General features: G+C 38.3%; 1 protein-coding gene across 4 annotated transcripts in view; it reads left to right on the top strand.

The window, feature by feature from the left end:
* SMURF2 (SMAD specific E3 ubiquitin protein ligase 2) overlaps nt 1-22,355 on the top strand; it is an 89,501-nt gene that overhangs the window by 35,390 nt on the left and 31,756 nt on the right. For 3 of the 4 annotated variants that reach the window (XM_034790560.1, XM_034790561.1, XM_034790558.1), the window contains exons 2-7: nt 1,557-1,595; nt 3,433-3,541; nt 11,705-11,838; nt 14,374-14,439; nt 18,114-18,198; nt 20,753-20,836. In XM_034790560.1, coding sequence (XP_034646451.1) covers nt 1,557-1,595; nt 3,433-3,541; nt 11,705-11,838; nt 14,374-14,439; nt 18,114-18,198; nt 20,753-20,836 — 517 coding nt within the window. The remainder of the gene's footprint in view (nt 1-1,556; nt 1,596-3,432; nt 3,542-11,704; nt 11,839-14,373; nt 14,440-18,113; nt 18,199-20,752; nt 20,837-22,355) is intronic. The other variant, XM_034790562.1, reaches the window with a different exon arrangement.

Below are 22,355 nucleotides of genomic sequence, written 5' to 3'. Positions count from 1 at the left end.
TGCGCCGCCCGGCCTGCCGGAGCACGGCCCAGCCCGCTGGAACATGCTGTGGTCACGCCGCCCGGTCTGGCCCACTGGAGTAGGCTGCGGCCGGGCTGCCCAGCCTGCCGGAGTAGCTCCAGCCAGGTCAGAGACATCCTCCCCTGGCCCTCCCCAGATAAGGTGGGGTGGGATGGGATGGGGAGAGTGTGGGGGTCCTGGGCTGGGGTGGGGACATTTGGGGGGTGGTCACAGGGGTTAGTCCTCTGACTCCCAGTTTCTTCCCCCCCCCCAAATTTCCCCACCAGTTGCTGTGCCAGCCCGATAGGGTAAGCTGGGACACTTTGTTTACTTACCTCAGTGCCTGGGGACACTTGAGGTAAACAAACCATCTCGGCCCACCAGTGGCTTATCCTGATGGCCCGGGAGCCCTGGGGGGTGGGGGTCGGCTTATAAACGAACCAGCTTATGATCGAGTATATACGGTACTTGGATTCTATGGAAAAATTGCCATTAAATGGTTATAATTTACCTTCTCGAGATGTATTGATTATGGTGGGATTTAGATTGATGTATTTAATATTTATCTGTGTTTAAGCAAGGAGACAGTCATTTTATTGTTCAAATTTAAACAGTTAATAAACCGGAAGCTTCTGCACATAGAGCAAATATTTTCTAAAAGAACCAAATTGTTTTAGTTTCATAGCTTATAGTTCAAGTAGCTAATAGATTAGCATATGTGTTTTCAACTCTTTAAATTGAAATGATTTCTGATATGACTCTTATTTTTCATGTAAGGCAAAGCTTGTTTAACAGACTTCCACAAGCGTTCCTTACGTGTGTACACCACCTCCTTAAATCCTTACTATGTTTTACTAACTGTACCCTGAATACCCTCTGGAGATTGGTTATTTTTGTCTTCTAATAAAGTGTGAATTGAATGCATTTAAAAAGCTGGCTTGTACTATCATAGCAACCAGTTTTCAAAGTGAGACACTGAAACTGCAAAATTAGAATCAAGAATAACAGCTGAAAACAAATGGCAACTCTAAATGATTTCTGCCTTCTAAATCTTTAATTTGTGTGAGTGTCGTTGTACTGGGCAAGCTAACTTCATTTATCACCGTCCATCAGGAATTATGCCAAGAGGGCATATGGTATAGGGGAAGCACCCTAATCCGTTCTAGAGGCACCTGCCCTTCTATTCTTTCTTGATGCAGTTCCATCCCTCCTCCACATATTAGCATGTTCTGGCGATTAAAATTAGATTAAAATTATGGCCATGTCTGAAGGGCTGGAAAGCGCACACACATACTGAGAGCATCACCTCTCTGTAACTTCCACCACAGCTGACGTTGGGGTAACTGTCAAAAGAAGGAACTTCTGGCTCAGCCTTCTGTGTTTACTTCATACATGATTAAAAATGGCCTGTGATCACAATTTGTTTTCTTGCACACATCTTTGATGTTCATAGATTTTTACTTTGCACTGGGTTTTCTGGAATGCTGAGAAGATAAAGAAATTCTAAAATATTAATGATCAGTAATTTCATTATGTATTTCTTGTTTCCCTTGCAGTACTATGTGCAAAAAACTTGGTGAAAAAGGATTTTTTCCGTAAGTAGCTATTAACATTTATGAATTAATATGTGTGGTACATGTGACATAAGTTCTGTACACTACTTTTAACACAGCATCATAGTGCATTGACATCTATGTGTTGAAGGAGATAGTGGTGTTTCCAACCCACTGTTCTTCAGCGCTTGTAACTTTTTAGCTGGCACTCATCCTGGGAGTATTTTTTTTAAATCTGTTTTTAAAAACAAACAAACAAATGAACAAAAATTATCAACAACTCCTCTGGACTGGTGTAGAGAGGGGAAGGAAGTTTATGGGTTGAAGACATTTTTGGTGCTAATAAATCTGAAGGATTTTCATCTAAAAATATTGATCTGATCGCTTTTTGGTGTTTGAATAGTATGATTGGTTGATTATGTGCAGTATCTTTTTTTAAACAAAAAATTCTGTTTTTTTCCCCACATATGTACCAATTATATTGTTGCTGACTTTAGAGTGGAGAGAGAAGTTTTTCACCTTGAGTAACTTCTTTCAGGCAAATTGCAGGCTTTCAGAAAAACTAGCATCACATACATAAATATACATTGAACCATTTTACCATAGACAAGCTCCTTTGGTCTAACAAGCAGATACACCTTTTTATAATTAATGAGCAAGTCAGAATACATATTTGCCCACCCTGAACTGAAATTATGCACCTTCCACTAGTTTTCATGATATTTTGGAAGGGAAAGAGGATTCTTCTCAACTATGTGTGTGTGCGCGCGCACATAGATACAGAGATAGAGATATCTCTAGATCAACTTCCTTCCAAATGAGATTAGTAGGTAAAGCAGGAGAATCCAAAAGGGCAGACCCTAAACTTTAAAGATAACCTGCAAAGAGGAAAAAGATGGATGTGTGCCCTTTTTTGTGGTCTTGTGATATATAAAAAAGACCGTAAAGCCTTAATGTTTATTTTGTTTGTAAGGTCTCTGAGGAAGAGGCTGTCCATTACTATGTGTTTTGTATAGTGCCTAGCAGAATGGGGCTTTGATCTCAGTCGGGGCCTGTAAATACTACCATAATACAAATAATTAGCAAGGATAACTAAAAAATCCTGCTTGTAACTTAACTTAAATACCAGGAATGTTCTCTTCTGTGAATTTAGTGGATTCCTTGTTGGCTGTTCATTGGGAACTTAAACAGGGTTGAAGGGGCTGAGAGTGGTTAGAACCTTATATAACAAGAGCTTTTCTCCATAAATATTTGACTCCGGGATTAAAAAACAAACAGTTTTAAAGAGTTTGAATGAAAATTACTTCTCTTCTCAGTCAGGTTGCACTTGCTTGGTATATTTCATGTTGTCCTAACAGGCCTCCAGTCATCCATAGTTCCATCCCAAGTAGTCAAGATTTGAATGGCAAGTGTAAAAATAGCAGAAGGAAAAACATTTTTTTTTAAGGGGGAGAAAAATGCGTAGCCCTTTTTACACATAAGGGGGAAAAAACCTTTCTTTTTCTTTGCAGGTCACCTTTAGAGCATTGTTGCAAAGCTCAGTTTGTTCATCTACTTAAAGGCAGTTTAACATTGTAGTTCTGTCAGTTTGTATACATAAGACACACATTTTTTTTTATATATTTGTAGAGAATATGAAATATCTGAAAACTCTTTCAAAGCAAGTATTTTATCCTGAATTTTGAATATTCTAATGCAAACATCACGTTAACCTACTTGGAGCTGAAATTGTGATGATGACAGACTCCGATTAAATATGACCCTTTTCAAAATACTCAGCATATAAGAAAAAAAAATCACAGTTGTGTATTGATTATCATTTTATTTTTCTTCAGTTTTCAAGCATGCCCTTTTATGAGTTTTTCCTCCCCTCCTATAGGACTTCCTGATCCATTTGCTAAGGTGGTGGTCGACGGATCTGGCCAATGCCATTCTACAGATACTGTGAAGAATACGCTTGATCCAAAGTGGAATCAGCATTATGACCTGTAGGTGTTAACAGTGATATTTAAAATACAGCAAAGGTTTGAAGCTGAATCTTCTAAAAAGCACAGAAACTCCAAAATTGCCAAATGTTCACAGTAGTGAAAATATGCCAGAGGAGTAAACCTTGTTAGCCAGGGTGAAAAATACATGCACCACAATCACACCTTTCGCATCTCAACACTACACCCTGGTATGTTTTCTAATACACTGTCTGCAATGCATTTTACAGATAGCATAGTGTTGTTTGGATTATTTTATTGTCCAACATTTTGATAGTGGACTCTGCATAAAATAAAAGGAAAAAATAGTTTACCAAATTTCCCTTAGCATTTATTCTTCCTTTCCTCTTCATTCCATTTTTTATTTCTGCAGTGTAATTTGGTGTCTTTCCTTCTGTCTTGCAAAATCTTTCTTCAGTCCTAATGTTGTTTCCTTCTTTCCCTTTCTTATTCCCTTTAATTTGTGCTAAGTATTTCATTTCTGTTCTGTGTAGGTTTTTATACTGCCATCCTCACCCTAGTATCTGAGCTCCTTTCAGTAGTGCAGTAAGCAACATGACATACATCTGTCATGTGTGGTTCATTCTTTCTCTTGCTTCTCCCTGGGGGAGAATTTTCTGTGCAGAAATAATACAATATTCTGTTTTCTTAGGCATTTTTAATTTTTTTTTATTATATTGTTTCTCTGCTCTCTTCTTCCCTTTTGTTCTTTCAATATGTGCTTGGGGTGAAAGGCAGAAAGAGGAGTCTTTGAACTATTTGCACAGTTTGCCTCAAGGCTCTCTTTTTAGTCACTGATTACATCCTGGCTTAATCCATTCCTCCATTCACATTGTCTTCCCTCCATTCCTGTTTTCTGCCAGTATCTGCATTCACTCCTTAGGGCCTGACTTGTGGGAGTATTTGTATTGATCAGGCTACTCCAGTGCAGACCTTCAGTGTAGCTGCAACACAGTGGTGTAAAATGGGCTTTTACAAGTTTTAAACTGCTGCATCACTTTTACATAGGTGCTGGAACTAGAGGTGCTGGGGGTGCTCCCACACCTCCTGGCTTAAAGTGGTTTCCATTATAAAGAGGTCTTACAGTTTGGTTCAGTGGCTCTGAGCACCTCGCCCCCCCCGCCCCCATTATACAAATTGTTCCAGACCCCCTGTTTAAAACTAGGATAAACTGCAAGCCCTGATTTGCACCCAGTGCAGCATATCTATGCTAGGGATTTGCCGCAGCATAGCTGCATCACTGAATTTGTACCTATACAAATATCTCCACTCCATGCCTCCGGCTTCCCAGGGAAAAGAAGCCATGGCTCCAGCCAGCATCCTAAATCTTCAGCAGAACACTAATGTGAAAGACCTGGTTTAAAGTAACCTCAGATCTTCCACTTCCTTGAATGGTTGAAGACTAAACACGCACAATACATTTTCAGAATTTTTTGGTGCAAGATACAAAACATTTGCATTACTATTTCACTAAATGTCATTGATAATTTAATGAAACAATATTGCTTTACTGGGGAGTGGGATTGTAGTATTTTAGCCAAGGACAGCATTTGTTCAAAGCATATTTTCAAAGCTTTGTAACTGTGCCATAAAAACTTAGTCCAGAGTCAAGCTCCGCATATGCAGTCTTTTTTTCAATTTCCAAACAAATTTGATTTAAAAGCAGTTGGTTATAAGGAGAAAAAACATCTCTCTGCTTTTCATGTTTAAAGGACTTGAAAATGCTTTGATTTTCATAATTATTAAATCTGCCAAGGTGCTGATTTTATACAAGTAGCTAATTAAGTGAATTGTCTAAATCTTTAGGAACCGATTTTTTTCAGAGATTTCTTCATAGCCATATTTATTAGGCATTGTAATCAGGAGCACTTTGCAGGGTTGGTATGGCAAATACTGCTGTGGAAATTGGTGCCAGCTGGTGAAATATATTTAAATTGGCAGCAGTATCGAAGTCTTGCATTTTCTTTTTCTCCTCTCATTCTTTCTTTTTCTTTCTCTTCCCACCCCCTTACCTTTCTTTTTGGAAATGCCCATTAGCACACATTAATGATCTTCTTTATAGGAACAAAAAGAAAGAGTAAGGGAGAAAGGAAAGTGAAAAGAGTGTTGCCAAGTTTGTGTTTTCCACAACCTTGGTGGCTTTGTAAAGCTAGTTGTGGGATTTTTAAAAGGAGTAATGAGTTACTATAATTTGATGGTACTTATAATAATGCTGCCCACTTCTTGTTTACAATGTCACCTGAAAGTGAGAACAGACATTCACATGGCACTGTTGTAGCTGGCGTTGCAAGATTATTTACATGCCAGATGAGCTAAACATATGTGCCTTCATCTTCAACCACCATTCCAGAGGACATGCATCCATGCTGATAACGGGTTCTGCTTGATAACGATTCAAAGCAGTGCAGACTGACACATGTTCACTTTCATCATCTGAGTCAGATGCCACCAGCAGAAGGTTGATTTTCTTTTTTTGGTGGTTCGGGTTCTGTAGTTTCCACATCAGAGTGTTGCTCTTTTAAGGCGTCTGAAAGCATGCGCCACACCTTGTCCTTCTCAGGTTTTGAAAAACACTTCAGATTCTTAAACCTTGGGTGCAGTGCTATAACTATCTTTAGAAATTTCACCTTGGTACCTTCTTTGCATTTTGTCAAATCTGCAGTGAAAGTGTTCTTAAAACGAACAGTATGTGGCAGGTCATCATCCAAGACTGCTATAATATGAAATACATGCCAGAATGTGGGTAAAACAGAGCAGGAGACATTCTATTTTCCTTCAAAGAGTTTAGTCAAAATTTAATTAACACATTATTTTTTTAACGAGTGTCATCAGCATGGAATCATGTCCTCTTGAATGGTAGCTGAAGCATGAAGGGGCATACAAATGTTTACCATATTTGGCATGTAAATACCTTGCAATGCCAGCTACAGAAGTGCCATGCGAACGCCTATTCTCACTTTCAGGTGACATTGTAAATAAGAAGCCAGCAGCATTCTCTCATGTAAATGTAAACAAACTTGCTTGTCTTAGTGATTGGCTGAATAAGAAGTAGGACTGAGTGGACTTGTAGGCTCTGAAGTTTTATGTTGGTTGGTTTGAGTGCAGTTATGTAGCAAAAAAAAAAAATTTACATTTCTAAGTTGCACTTTCATAATAAAGAGATTGCATTATGGTACTTGTGTGAAGTGAATTGAAAAATAATTTTTTAAATCATTTTTACAGTGCCCATATTTGTAATAAAAATAATATAAGGTGAGCACTGTACACTTTGTATTCAGTGTTGTAATTTAAATCCGTATATTTGGAAATGTAGAAAATCATCCAAAAATAGTTAATAAATTTCAATAGAATACCAATTGTTTAACAGTGTGATTAAAGCTGCAATTAATCGCGATTAATTTTTTTAAACTATGATTAATTTTTTTCAGTTAATCACGTGAGTTAACTGCGATTAATCAACAGCCCTAGTTTTTATCCATCATTTTCACTTTCAGAATCTTGTGTGTCTGAAGAAATCAAAAAAGATTTGTTCAGGTTAGCAATAAATAACTCCTCAGACAGAAGCAGGTCTTTCCTCTGTAACTAGCTCATACTTTCATGAGCTCTGGAAGAGTTATCTCCATGCCTTTATTATGTAATGAATTTTTAAGAGATGGCATGTTTGTGTGTCTCTCATCTGCGGGACCTGAAATCCAAGAAAAATGAGTTTGCATTCATAGGTAACGTTACTCTTAATACATATATCTTTTTGGGTATGATCCTGTAGAGATTATTATTCTTCCTGGATCCTCCTTACTCTCGGTATTTAAGGTCAGACCTCACACTGAATCTCACTCATCAGTCATTTAAAAAAAAAAGTCGTCTTTCTCTCCCTTCATTCACTTACTTTATTCTCCTTTATTTTCATTTAAACCCAACTTTTCTTTGCTTCCTTGCTTTATTACCCCGTAATACTAGATGTGATTTAAGAAACCTATTTTCTATTATTAAAATTATTTACCTTAAAAACATAAAAAATCGGAGCTCTGTGTACTGTCCTGACGGCGTTTTCAAATGCACATATTCTCAGCTCCAAGTTGTCTAGCTTGGCAGTTAGAAGTATCTTAAACCCCAGAATGCTATCCACATGATTGTCCTCTTAAGGAGCCTTGAATTGATTAAACGAGTTTGACTCTGTAGAATGCATTTATCTGAATGTGATTTAAATATATTCTGAATTCTTACTTTGATATAACTAATGCCAGTTCTCAGCTCTGCATCCCAAGCAGATGTTAAAATAAAGTAATCTTTTCCTTTGCAGAAAGTCTAGAAAAATGTCATAGTAAGAATAGTAACTAGCCCACTGCCAAAAAGGCTGATGATTAATCCCTGCAATCTATGAGATTATTTGCCTTTCCGACCTCTTCTGAAAATAATAATACGGTAGATTCTAAAGGCATCATAATGTTTACCCTAACAACACACCATTGCATGGGAACGCTAGTCTCTGACTTATGACACTGTGCTGCTACAGGAAATAGTATGCACGCCAAGGATAACAGATGGTGTCTCAATGGCAAAATGCCCACTTGGTCTCTTCTGTGGAAATCAACCAGAGGAAGGTGCAAATATGTAGAATTTTTAGAGCTGATGTAATTAAATACAATATTATTTTAATTTTCTACTATAAAATATTTAGTTACTTAAAGTTTTTTTTTTTAATAATTGTAATAGTCTGATGTCCAATAACATTGTCTCTTGGTTACGGTGTGTCTGCTCAATGCCAAGTTTAGGACCTTTCGCATAACAAATTAATACTTACAGGCTTTTTAATGATACTGCATCTGAGTGTACAGTGAGAGGGATCTTTATGTATTTGTAGAACTGTGTTTGAATTAGGTTGCTAATTTTAAGGGAACCCACATTCCTTAAGTCTGATTCAGCCCAATACAGTAGCTTCTGTCCTGTATAAGACTTTTTCCTCCCAAGGCTTTTGCAGTACTGGGAGGACCAATAGTACGTTTTTTGCTATATGTGCTTCTTAATTCAGATTTTAATGTGAGAGGAAGCCATTGAATTTGATAAATGATTAAATTCCTTAATCCAGCTGGGTGTGTGTAGGGGAAAATCTGGGAGCCCTTCCAGAAAGAAATATCCCAAAAAAAAAAAAAAATCCAAAACTATTTGGCAGTAGTTAAATGTCAATAAAATACCATGCTTGTCCTAGTCGTGTTCCCTTTTCTCCCTTATTTTCCATCTTTTTGTGTTTTCCTTACTGCTCATGCTTTTCCCAATGCCTGAAAAATCATATTTGGCACTTTTACTGAGCTTTATATGTTCAAAGCACATAAATATTATCTAAACCTAGCTCCACCATTATGAAGTACTATTAGCTTTTTTTTACAAATGGGAATACTGAGAGAAAGTGAGTAACTTATCCAAAGCAGCAAAAGGAGTCTGTCAGATCAGGGATTAGAAATTGGGATTTCCCGGCTTCCAGTTCTGTGCTGCATTTTCTTTGCTTTTCTAGAGACAGCACATCTGGTCTGATCAGAGGTGCTTTTTCAGGAAGGAAAGTTTCCTTCTCGCCCTTTCTTCCTGCTTTCCTCTCCCAGGCAGAATTCTGCAAAGAAAGTGTGCTTTGCCCTAGTGTCACAACGGTAGGCAAGTGACTTGACAGCAACCCTTCTGGATGATAATGGTGCAAAATGGATAGGCTCTGAAGGAAATGCTACCTATGGATCTTGGTGAACTAATTCATCTAAAATAAGAGCTAACCCTTTGTCTAAAACTTGACTTGAACCTTTTTGAGTTTAAACAAAATAATTTAATTAACAAAATCAGATAAGATAGAGGTTTAGAGGTGGAAGTACTGAAATACTGAAAATAGCCTGTTTCCAGAATATTTCATAAAACCCTGTTCTTGTACAAAATCCCAGTTATAGATATAGAAAAGTTAAGATTGCTAACTTCTGGGTATCTTGCTTATCTGAACTATATCTCTTGAGGTTTCTTTTCACTAGAATATTTCATATGGCCTCAATTGCAAGCATTGGAGGCCATGATGTAGCTATTGAGGATGGGTGTGTGTGTGTGTGGGGGGGGGGGAGGGTGACCAGATGTCCCGATTTTATAGGGACAATCCCGATTTTTGGATCTTTTTCTTATATAGGCTCCTATTACTCCCCACCCCCGTCCCGATTTTTCACATTTGCTGTCTGATCACTGTAAGCGGGGGGAAGTTGAGGAAACTCTAAGGATTTGGCTACACTGGAACTCTATTGGAGAAAATAAATGGATTTGTTATGTGAAGAAGCAGAGTTTAACTTCTTTGTTTTAAGACTTTGAACTTTTTTTTAATAAACAAAATTCCTAGCTAGGGTTTTATGTTTGATTTTTATTGCAAGTTGATGTGAAACAAATGTAACTTACTGTCCCAACAATGGACAGAAAATGCCAGTTCAGTCCTTAAATACCACTATAATTTTTCTCTGCCTCAATTTGCATAGTAAAAAAGATTAAGCGTTGTTTCCAACAAGGTCCACTAGTGTTTATAGGAAGTGTTTTTTCCACAGGAGGAAAAAACATCTTTCTTTGGCATGTGTAAGTTGAATGGCTTCCTCTCCTAACATGATACTGAGACTAGATTTTTCTAGTGCAAAATTCAGATGCTAAATTGGTAAGTAGTAGTATAGAAGCTCTTACCTGCCTTCTATGGAGGACTTGTTAGTTACTTCTGAGCCATAAAAACTCTCCCTCAAATGTTACATTAGTAAAGTATTGAAATACGTATTTTTACTTAATTTTCTAGATAGGTTTGAAATTTTATTTGACGATTTTTTGTCCTTTTTAAAAGCAACAAGGAAATACTGGAAAATAAAAGGCTCATGGGTTTTGGTTTTTTTTATTCTTCAGTGCTCATAACTAGTTCACAGGAATCTGTTTTAAGAATACAAAAATAAGTATATGAAATATAGTGTAAACTGTCACAACTAATATTGTGCAAGTGAATTCCGGTCTTCCCTTCCGTATTTCTCCTGTGCTTTTCTGCCTCCAATACCGTTCTTAAATCGGCATTGTCAAGGTTGATAGGCCAAAAATCTGACCTCCCTTGAGAGTTACATTTGTCGGTCTGCTGACAACTTCACTTCAAATAAATAAATTAAAAAGTTTTAACCCTAATATTAAAAAAACTAGGACTTTTTTCCCCCCTCTCCATACTCACAGGTATGCAACTACAGTAACGCTCTTCCCTGCTCTGCTCTGTTCTTGTATGCAGGCAGTAAAGTGAAATCTCCAAGAATCCTGCTCCGAAGGCCTGCATACAAGAAAGAAGCAGAGGAAAAGCGTTACATGAACACTTACTTGAGTACAGCTGCAATTTAAATTCCAACAGGTAGGTCCCATTTTTAGTCTGCCAGCCTTGACAATATCATTTAAACTTTGACCAACTGTGTTCAGAACTCTTTTTAGATAAGAAGACAATACAAACTAGAATGAATGTGGGAGGGTGTATGTAGAAAGTGGTGATGGTATCTGGATGGCTGAATTGATTGTTTACTTTTTGTTCAAAAGAAGTTGGTAATAATCTAAAGAAGGCCAGAATCTGAGAGCTTGGAATGGAGCACATCTCAGGATCTGGGCCATAATTCTTAAATTTATATTGCCCGTGATTGAAATAACTAAACAATTAGATACCAGTCATTCTCACTTAGACATATTGTCACTGTCTAGCCAGAGGGTGTTGGCAATAGTTGATGTATCCAAAATACTTGGAAAGGTTCTTTCGAAATTGCTTCCTGTAAAAATTGGTTTGCAAATAAAATGCTTCTTAAAAGTGAACTTAAAAACAACCATCCAACCAACAATAACAAACCCTTTCAGTGTTCAGATTTTCTAAAATTTGAGAAATACTCATCTGGATTTTGCAAAGTACTCAGTAAAGTGTTTTTGTAGCTCTGTAGATACCATGTATTTCACACTGCAAGGGATCCAGCAGGTCTGAACCAAAGTATTGTACAGTCTTTTGTTAGAGATACTGGATCAGAGGCAAGTCTAAAGTGGTGCAACTTGCATCCTCTTCTGGGCCTCCATGTTGCTTAAATTACAACCATTGAGATTTCTTAAGACTCTCACTATTTTATCAATGTGTAACCTTATAATGCTATTTATTTTTGCCCTTTTCAGATATATTGGGAAGTCAGATTCAATAACAATCAGTGTATGGAACCACAAGAAAATCCATAAAAAACAAGGAGCTGGTTTTCTGGGTTGTGTGAGACTTCTTTCAAATGCAATCAACCGCCTTAAAGACACTGGTTGTAAGTAGACTAAGTGCTAATATTTTGTCTCTGTTTTAGAGCACTTTTGCAAAGAGTTTTAAAAAAATTCAGTGGCAGCTCTGTGTATATGTTAATGTTTTCTTTTTGTGTTGCCCTTTTTAAAGACCTGTATTTTCAGCTGGCCAGCCCGTTGCAATATTGTTTCCTAGGTAAGGAAAATATGCTGAATTTAAGGCAGTGGTTCTCAGCCTTCTGTTTCCAGACTACCTATTACAACAGAAAGTTTCAAAACGCCCTTCACTCTAGAAACAAAGGTGCAGGGGGAATGACCAAACTTTACAGTTGCACTGCTACAGTGCTGTTTGTATAGACATTGCCTTAGTCATGGGTTTTCCATCTGGGATTGCAACTTGTTTCAGGTGGGTCATCATTCCCTCTCCCACCCCTTTGTGTCTAGAGTGGAGCGAGTTTCGAAACTTTCTGTTGTAATAGGTAGTCTGGAAACAGAAGGCTGAGAACCACTGCGTTAAGTTCAGCATATTTTTCCTTTCCTAGAATACAATATTGCAGTTGGCTGGCCAGCTGAAAAACCCATGACTAAGGCAATGTCTATACGTACAGCACTGTAGCGGCGTAGCTGTACCATTATAGCTGCGCCACTTCAGCACGTCTGGTGAAGACACTCTATTTCGACGGGAGAACTCTCTCCCCTCGGCATAATAAAACCACCTCCGCGAGCGGCAGACGCTATATTGGTAGGAGAAGCTGTGCACCTGAGCACTTGTCAGTGTAACTTAGGTCGCTCAGAGGGGTTGTGGTGTCTTTTTTTTTTTTTTTTCCACATGCCTGAGTGACATAAGTTATGCTGACATAGGCTGCAGTGTAGACATAGCCTAAGCCTATTGACTTTATGACCTTCTTAGACTTCAGCAGTTTCATGAATGAAAACTGATCCAGTCCTAAACTTCGTATGCCTTATGACTGAGCAGTTATCAGAAATATAACTATCTCTTGTCACATACCTTACTTTCATATTTGCACAAACTTGCACTGGAATGCTATTAGAGCTGTTGGCTTTATTTAACCAACAGTCAACATATTCTTATTTGGAAGGTTTAACATCATGAATTCTAACCATTCCTTGCTCTAATGAAAAATAGAGAGGAAAAATAGACCTAGTACCAGCATTACTCACTTTACACCATCTTGTCTCTTGGCTATTTATGTACATTAGTGGTATCTTTGCATTGAAAGTTGACAATATATAGTCCTTTTTCTATGTCCCAGTGCAACAAAAGTATGTTGGAGGTGGATGAAATTGCATACCTAGAATCTTTTAAGATAATTTGTTTCAGATGAGATCACTCAAAAGGTAGTTCAACTTCTAGGTCTTAGAATCTCAGGTGTCCCTTTCTTAACTTTGTTGTTGCACTAGTTTGGTGCTTCTGGTGCTAATTGCCCAAATTAAACTTCCTATATCAGAGCTGTAAAAGAAGACAAATTCCAGTCACTGCCTTTATTGCCTCAAAGATATGACTCTTATCAGAATTGTAGTTGGATTCCAAGTGTTTAACTTGTTTTTGTTTTAATAAATTGTACTTTTAAAAAGGTGCATGAAGGGTAGCTTTAATTTGAAGTTAGAGATCTGTACTTGAGAATTACTGCAGCTTCAATTTCTACCTGTGTAGCCTGTGCCTAAATATGTTGAAAGTTTACAGCAAACTTTTACAATAGTGTGGATTTACCGTTTTAAGAGAATGTTAATAAAAATTGTAAGATGCCTTTTTCTCGTTATGCTAATTAACACGGATTCCATTGAAACTGGTAAGAGAACAGTAGTAGATCAATCATAAGGCATGCCTGCCACTGAACAAAGCGTGACAAACCACTCTTGATGAAAAAGATGTACTTACCTGGCTAGGCCAGTCAGACTTTTCTTTTTCCAGGAAGTATTCTAGTCTCCCTTCAAAAAATTGGATTCTTGAAGATGAAGTAGCAACTGAATCTCTAATTTCTAACTGCTTATAGTTGTCTCAGTGGTTCAACACATTGCATTTTGCTTAATTGCTTGGACTTCTTGCTGTTTAGTGTGGAGTACATGCTCATTTGATTGATGTTCCAGATTAGCTGTGTCTGTGTTTACGTCTCTTGTACTAATATCCGATGCCATGGCGACAGCGAGTTATGGTGGTGATTGCTCCCTACATGGGGGGAAAAAAAACAAGTTGGTTTTTAATACCATGTAACCAGTCCAGTCTGACTGCACAATCTCCTGTGTTAAATGAGAAGGTAGGAGGAGAGTAAGAATTGTGAGGAGGAAAGAACTTTGTGAAGTTGGTCAGAAAACAGTTTAAAATTTAATAAAGGAATTAAATGTCTTTTTAACGTTAATAATTTTTACTTTCAATTTTAGAAGCATGAAAATTAAATGTGCTGTCTTAAGAATTTTTTTCCCCTTTCTGAATTCTAGCAATTTTAAGATAGCTCAGATCTTGCTTTTATGGTAATTCAGAATGCTCCTTAAAAACGGCAAAATATTATATAGTTAACACTAGATATTTCCTGATTTTATAGATCAGAGGTTGGATCTATGCAAACTTGGGCCAAATGACAATGATACAGTTAGAGGACAGATAGTAGGTAAGTGTGGATTTTTTTTAAATTCAATTGGAACTTTGTTTTGAATTGTACTATCAGCTTCTAGATTGGTGTTTTCTGGACTAGAGTAACAATAACTGTGCTTTTAAATTTGATTGTCAAGGAGCCATTGCCAAAGGCCTCTAATAACTGTATGTGTGTATGTATGTGTGCAGTCGAGCTCATGCATAGAGTTATAAAGAAAAATAACAAGGCCCAAGAAAGCAAAGTAGTGCTGAAATGAGGCAAACTAGACTACAGTAATACTAGTATAAAAGTTGTATAAAATGCATTAAAAGAAAACTGTCTTGAGCTTTGCCGTGAGGAGGTGACAGATGAACTCTGGGGCTAACTTCCCCTGAAAACCCAACAAAGCTGAAATTGTTGACCTTGCTTCAGGGCACCACGCAAGACATATTTTCTGTAGGTTTTGTCTAAGAAGGGATGCCTTCCAAGGAGTTTTGCTATAACTGGGGTGAGTTCTTCTTTGGGATAACTTCACTAATGTATATTGTATTTTTATGGCTTTTTTTAAAATTGTCTTGCTTCAATCTCAGCTGCTGTGCTGTGTGATTCAGGTACTTTGTTCCTAAATTATTTAAGATTTTTTAAACGCTATAAATAAATCCTTGAAGCAGGCTTATTGGAAAATAAGCGGCCACACATTTAAGTAAACATTCTTCTTTTGCTGCATTCTGAACTTAATTCAGAGTAAGTTTAAAGGGCAGCCCTGAGTAGAGCACATTACAATCGTTCAGCCTGGAAGTCACCACGTTATGGATCATTGTGATGGGGTCTGTATTTTTGTGGGGGAGCTGTAATCTATGAATATTTCAGAGATGGGCGGGGGGGAAGATTTGGGCCTCCATGTTCAGCTCCTGGTTATAAAATCTCCAAGTCGTGTACCTGATCCACCCTGCGAGGGATCTCTGCCAATAGGCAAGGCAGCCAGGCAACAAGTGAGGGCTTCTGGATGTTTGTTACCCTCCTCAAAATACTCTGTCCATTGATACCTCTGCTTTATCTTAGCTAAATTTTAACCAGCTGTTTTGCCTCCAGTCTGCAGTCTTTGTGAGGTAGTAAGATAGCATCAAGACAGAGGTGATGTAATAGGATCAGATGGTGGGAGATATGTCGGTATCATCAACACATTATTAATGCTTCAGTGCATGCTGACATATCAGTTTTCCATGGAGGTTCACACTAAACAGAAATGATGATAAAATAGACACTTGTAGCAGCTCCCTTGGTGCTGGTGGAGTATTCATAGCTACCGACTGAAACCTGGTTGAAAGTAGTGTTCATCTCTTCCCTGAGAAATCCACAGCTTGTGAAGTTATAAAGTGTGTTACATTAGCACCATTGCTGCTTCCCTTGTAAGAATAGTATCTGTACATTGTTTCAAGCTATTAACTTTAAAAAGGCCTTGTGTCTTCAGTCAGTGCTGTCTTTAACTTGACAGATACTCCAGAGGCTCCTACCTTTTTTCTATTGAAAATTCATTGTTAGTCTCCTTAAAATTTTCTTCACTAATACAACTTCGTTTTGTGGATGAATGGGTCCAGGTAAAACTAGATAATTCTGGGTATAATAGTTAGAGTAGAGAGAGTTGATTTTCTTTTTTTTAATCAAAATAAATTGTAGCTAAAATGAGTTGAAAGTGGGAGTAGCTTTATAACAGGGGTGAAATGGCCTGAATTAAAGGACAGGTTAAAATTGAAAGGGAAATTATTCTATTTATCTAATTGGTGTCTTCAGCAATTGATTGTCTAGGAAAAGGGGGACACCTTGGTGTATGCCTTATGGCTAAAAATCTAGGGACTCCCTGGTGAATGCCTTATAACTGAGGGCAGAGAACAGGGGGAATCTTGCCTGGGGTTACCTTTAAAGTGTGGGGGGAAAGAAGGGTGATGATTTTGGGTAGTGGATACAAAGGGCACCTGAACTGTGTCTTAATCTTGCAGCTCTCTTCTGTGCCACTATTTTATTTCTGATGTGGCAGTGCAGAAAAATGAGTCCTTACTCATTACAAAATGAAGCCGTCCACTAATTTTGGTCCTCACATAGGCAAAGAGGAGGTAATTGTTTAGTTTCATTTTTGTCTGTGTGTATTGCTTGCCTACATGCAACAACGTGAACTTGTAATGTGTGGGGTTGTTGCAGAATAAAGTAAATCAAGCATTTCCTTGCTCTCTAAAGAAATGAAGGGCCGTCTACATTTCTCTCTAATAAAGACCACACTCATAAAAGGTTAGGCATTAATACTGGCTAGAAATGAGGTTAATGCACACAGATACAGCAAGACTTCTTGTGTAGCTCAGCTAGCGTCCCAAAATCCTGAACTTCAACACACCTTTTGATTCAGAACTGGGCCTCTCTCTTTCGGAGGTTGCCAATAATGTTAAATTGTCTTGTGGTTTTATGATATGGGCAAATGTCCATTTGGGTCTAGATTGAGGCCATTAAACTTATTTTCGCTTCATTTGTGGAAAAAATTTGAATGCAGGTGTCCAGAGATGAAAAGGTGCATTCATGTCACACAGCCAACAGAAAGCAATCATGTATTTGGTTTCCTGCGTGACTAACCTCTTTAACAACAACAACAAAATAAACAAAATGCAACCTGAACGTTCAAATCAGATATTTTTACACATTGCAATGTTAGGAACAAAAATTGTCCACAAAACCTGTGATTTCATAACTGCAGTGAAAAAGTTTCTGGCATTAAAACAATGTTTTAAAATGTTTAAGACTGTAGCATGTAATACAGTTTTAGTTTGTTTATAAATTTTTACTGTAAGTAAGAAGACTACTGTTCTGATAAATGCTTTTGAAATGTAACTTAAATGTGTTTAAATCTATATCACTGATATTTGAATGTTAGTTTACATAGATCTCTAATAACCAAAATGTATTGTGCTCATAGCATTTAAACTTTGCCTGTTTTGTGTCCTTTTTTATGATGAATGTTCACCCTCATTCATAGTTACTATTAAAAAATTGAACCTTAGTAGAAACTGCATTTTTAGACCGCTTAACAGGCCCAGTCTTGGTTGCTGCTTTCCATTAGAAGTGTTCCTTTTCAGTTTCTAGTAGCAGTCTGACACTGGCATTGCACAATTCCACTTGCTAATCATTCTGCATGGGATCAGCCACCCTGTTGTCACCAGACCAGTTGTACAGTTTTAAGCTTTGCCTAAGGAAAATCAAAATTAATTACAATTTCAGATTTAACTTTTCTTCCCACTTTGAAAAACCCACCTTTAGGGATAAGAGTGTAATTTTAAAGTAGCATACAGAGATTTAGCTGTGTGAAACCACATACCCCTCTACCCCGATATAACGTGACCCAATACAACACAAATTCTGATATAATGCGGTAAAGCAGTGCTCCAGGGGGGCGAGGCTGTGCACTCCGGTGGATCAAAGCAAGTTCGATATAATGTGGTTTCACCTATAACGCGGTAAGACTTTTTTGGCTCCCAAGGATGGCGTTATATCGAGGTAGAGGTGTATTATCTCTGCTTAACCTTTATTAGCTATTTGGGGAGGAAGATAAAATTAAGAAAATGGTTTAACTTAGCCCTCCTCTAAGTTATACCATTTCTTTCCAAATGTAATTGTGATTTGGATTCTGTTGCAGTATCTTTAATAATTGCCTTTTAATATTTTAATAGTAAGTCTTCAATCCAGAGACCGAATAGGCACAGGAGGACAAGTTGTGGATTGCAGTCGTTTATTTGACAATGATCTACCAGATGGGTAAGCTAACACCTATACTCACTTTACTTTTTAACCTTTGAAGTGATGAGATGTCAAAGTAAAAATAGACTTTTTTTTTTATTAAATATTTATAAACCTATAGAAGTTTTAATTTAGAAGCTGGAGACATACCAGTCACTGACTTAACTGTAGAAGGTACTTACTGAGGCTATGTCTACAGTACAGCCGGAACTGATGCTCTGAGATCGCTCCACCGGCGGTCGATTTAGTGGGTCTAGTAAAAACCCACCAGATCGACAGCAGATGGCTCTCCAGTCGACCCCTGTACTCTACCCCCGACAAGAAGAGTAAGGTAAGTTGACGGGAGAGTTTCTCCCGTTAACCCATCGCGATGGAGACCCCGCGGTAACTCGACCTAAAGTACGTCGACTCCAGCTGCGTTATTCACATAGCTGGAGTTGAGTAGCGTAGGTCGACTTACCGCGGTAGTGTAGACATAGCCTTACTCAGAATGATTGCTAAGAAAATGATTGCGAGAAAATCTCCCGTGGACTTCCCTTACTCTTCTCGTCGGGGGTAGAGTACAGGGATCGACTGGAGAGCGATCTGTAGTCGATTTGGCAGGTCTTTAGTAGACCCGCTAAATTGACTGCCAGTGGATCCATCTCAGAGCGTGGATCCCTGTCATAGTGTAGACCTGCCCTAATAGTGTAAGCATTGTGTATCTGTTCGCCCATTTGGAGGGCGAGAGGAGAGCATGTGATATCAGTGAGTGAATGAAAGTATATACCCAAGAACCCACAGCTCATTTGAGAATTATAGAACAGATAATTGACTTACATGAATATAATGTAAATCTAAGTGAGAACTAACATTCTTGAACAGCCCTGCTTTGCCCACAAGATAATCTAATAGGACCCAGTGCCCTAATTTTGTACCCCGTGTAATGTGAGAGCGTGCCAAAATGTCTTCTATAGAGCTGTAGAGAGGATATAGTATTGTAAAAATGGGTCTCTTTTCTTCTCATTTGTAAATCAAGAAACAGTATTGTTCAAGGTCGTGGAGACTGAGTTCTTGCTGTACTTACTGCCAAAGGCTGGATTCAGGATATTTTTTCCTCTATGAAAACTGATGAGATCAATACCTAAAGCAGTTTGGGGAGTTCAGAAAAATGTGCTGTTTTAGGTGCTTTGGCTAGCATCTGCGTAGCAGAGGAAAAACAGAATTCTGAATGTGAGTTTTGGCAGGGAAAGACAGGAGAGAGTTTATATTTTTAAATGAAAATTGAAAAATCAGTTATCACTTCTAAGTCATAAACCACATTGTGATGTTGCTTGAGAGTCTGAAAAAGTTTAAGAAAATTCTAAAAAGCTATGTAAGTCACTGATAAATATTTCCCTTTTAAACATTTCTTAGTTAATTGTATAAATGCAAAGCTAGTTTAATCCTTTAAGAGAGAATTTTTAATGGAAAAATAAAATAGAAAAGTCCTGTAATTTAAGGACAAATACAGTAAAACCTTTTTTTTTATCCGACATGTTGGGGAAATTGGGGGTGCCTGTAAGTGGAAAAATTCCGGTTAACTAAGGAGGGAGTGCAGAGCTGGGGGTTGGGGCGCAGGAGGAGTGCGGGGTTTGGGTGTGGGTTCTGGCAACCTGTCCCTGCTGTTCATAGGCGGAGGCGCAGCTAGACAGCTCTGTGCACTGCCCCCGCTCTGCTGCGAGCGCTGGCTCTGCAGCGGGCAAAGGCAGCACGCAGAGGCGCCTAGCCATGCCTCCACCTAGGAGCAGCAGGGACAGGTCGCCGCTTCCAGTGAGCCACGCAGAGCTAGGTAGGGAGCCTGCTGGCCCCGCACCAACCGGACTATCAGCCGGACTTTCTATAAAAATTAGAAATGCCAGTTTATAGAGCTTTCTGGATAATACAGCTTTTACAGTAGTAATTTTTATCAAAGGAAACTGGTGCAAAAAAGATACTGTGCATGATTGTTGGGTCACACAAAGATACGCTGATTGCACCAGAGAACTTCTGGTGCTTCACATTAACTTGCTGCCCAGCATTTGTAACAGATGCCTGAATCATTAGCAGTGGTTGAACAGAATTTTAAGGCATGCATATATTTCAGAGGAAAAGGTGAAGAGAAAATATCTTGCAACAAGCTTTTTAGCTTTGACATTAGGAGTAATATTTATTAGTTTACATGATGTTTCATTTTTAATGAGTATAGATAAATTGTGTTAATCCACCATATTTAATAGAAATTATATTGGAAACAGTTTATTAGAAGCAGTTGCCAAATAATAAAAAAACTGAGTGTATTATCAAACATGAAATACTTTTTATTAGGAAACTTGGGGAGTATTTGGAGTTAATTTCACTTTGAATAGTTACTGAACGTGATGGCACAACATTGTTAATGATTTGTCTGGCTTCAAGAAGAAAACATTCTGGGAGTTGAGCTTTCAGTGTTCAGCTACTATGATTCATAATAGATGATGTCTTCCTGAGTTGGCTGTTGTGTTAGAAACATTTTTGTGCCTTGGTTTCCTGGAAATATCACTCATTGCCTTATCTCTCAATGTCCGAATTCTAGTTGGGAGGAGCGGAGAACTGCCTCTGGAAGGATCCAGTATTTAAATCACATTACACGGACAACTCAGTGGGAGCGACCAACACGGTAAGAAATTCTAAAACATGCCTATAGTGGAGTTCACCTACTGATCAAAAGTACTGAGCACCCACAGCTCCCATTGGGCTCAAGAGTATGTGCTCAGCAATCCCTGAATATCATGCCCCAGATATATTATATTCTCCCCCCTCCTGCTTAATTCACAGGAATCATTCCAGCTAGATTTCTCTGTACTGGTCTTCATATCACTGATTTTTGGTAGATTTCATCAGTGTGGAACCCTAAGAATGCCAGCCTTTATAAAGTGGGCATTATGAAAAAGGGATTCTGACTGGTTGACAAATGTCTGCAGATATGCTATAACTATATGGGTCAGAACTCTTAAGCTAATTGTTACAAATATATAATCAGTTTTTGAAATCAGTATAATCAGCTCCACTTACAATAGAAGTCAAATCTGTCAACCTTCATTTCCTCAAACCAAGTGGACTTCTGCTATTATCTAAGCCTTAAATAGTCTCTGTGCATTTTCTTCTGGAGCTTTTTGCAGACCCTCTGTCTCTTCTCTTCCTTCCTCAATAAGGAATAGATGGGCAAATGACCTGCACTATTAAACTTTCAGTTCTATTATATGCCTGCATTTCTCAGTTGAAAGTACTGACCATTTATTAATTTTATTTATGAATTTATATTTTCTTGATATAAAAATGTCTATCCTAAGGTCTAGACACACAAATATGTCTCTAGTTTTGTACTGTGGAATGTATGGGTAGACCCCTGTGCCTATATGGATCCCCATTTGACACGTTGGAGGTTCTGTGAAGGATCATTGTATGAACCCATAATATCAGGACCAACAATTTCTACCTCACTTATCCCACTTACACGATCCTTATCTGATACCCTTCTCAAAAGGTAGTAAGGGGATGGGACAGATAAGTCTTGTAACATACCCTGAAGTTCCATATGCTCTAACCCCTCCCCTTACCCTAGTGTCCCCATTCCATCTCCTAATCTCTTTTGCGTCCACTTCTCTGTCTTGCTCTTCTCCTTACCCTCTCACTGTCCTCTGGCTCTTCCACTCCCCCACCCCCTCCCATACAAACATGCATTAGTCTCTCCCATCTTAAAAAAATATATATACCCTTGGCCTCACTTTGCCTTTCCAGCTACCACTCTTTCTTCTCCAAGCTCATTGAACATGCTGTTTACAATTGTCGCCTGGAGTTCCTCTCCTCCAATTCCATTCTAGACCCTTTCCATTCTGTCTTTTATCCCTTGCATTCAACTGAAACCACTCTCGCCAAAGTCTCTAATGTCCTCTTAGCTAAAGCTCAGAACCGCCACTCCATCCTCCTCCTCCTTGACTTATCAGCCACCTCTGACACAGTTTACCATGCTTTTTTTTGAAATCTTGTACTGCCTTGGTTTCCTTGACTCCAACATCTTCTGGTTCTCCTATCTCTCTAGTCACTCCTTCAGCATGTCCTTTTGGAGGATCCTTCTGATCCTCTCTCCAGCTTTCTGTGGTGGTTCGGAGGTTGTGGTTTTCTCTCTTTACACTTTT

The sequence above is a fragment of the Trachemys scripta genome, chromosome 14 (assembly GCF_013100865.1).
Source record: "Trachemys scripta elegans isolate TJP31775 chromosome 14, CAS_Tse_1.0, whole genome shotgun sequence".
Lineage (NCBI taxonomy): Eukaryota > Metazoa > Chordata > Testudines > Emydidae > Trachemys > Trachemys scripta.
Note: the sequence above shows the minus strand (reverse complement) of the source record. Positions and strands in the feature narration are given on the sequence as shown.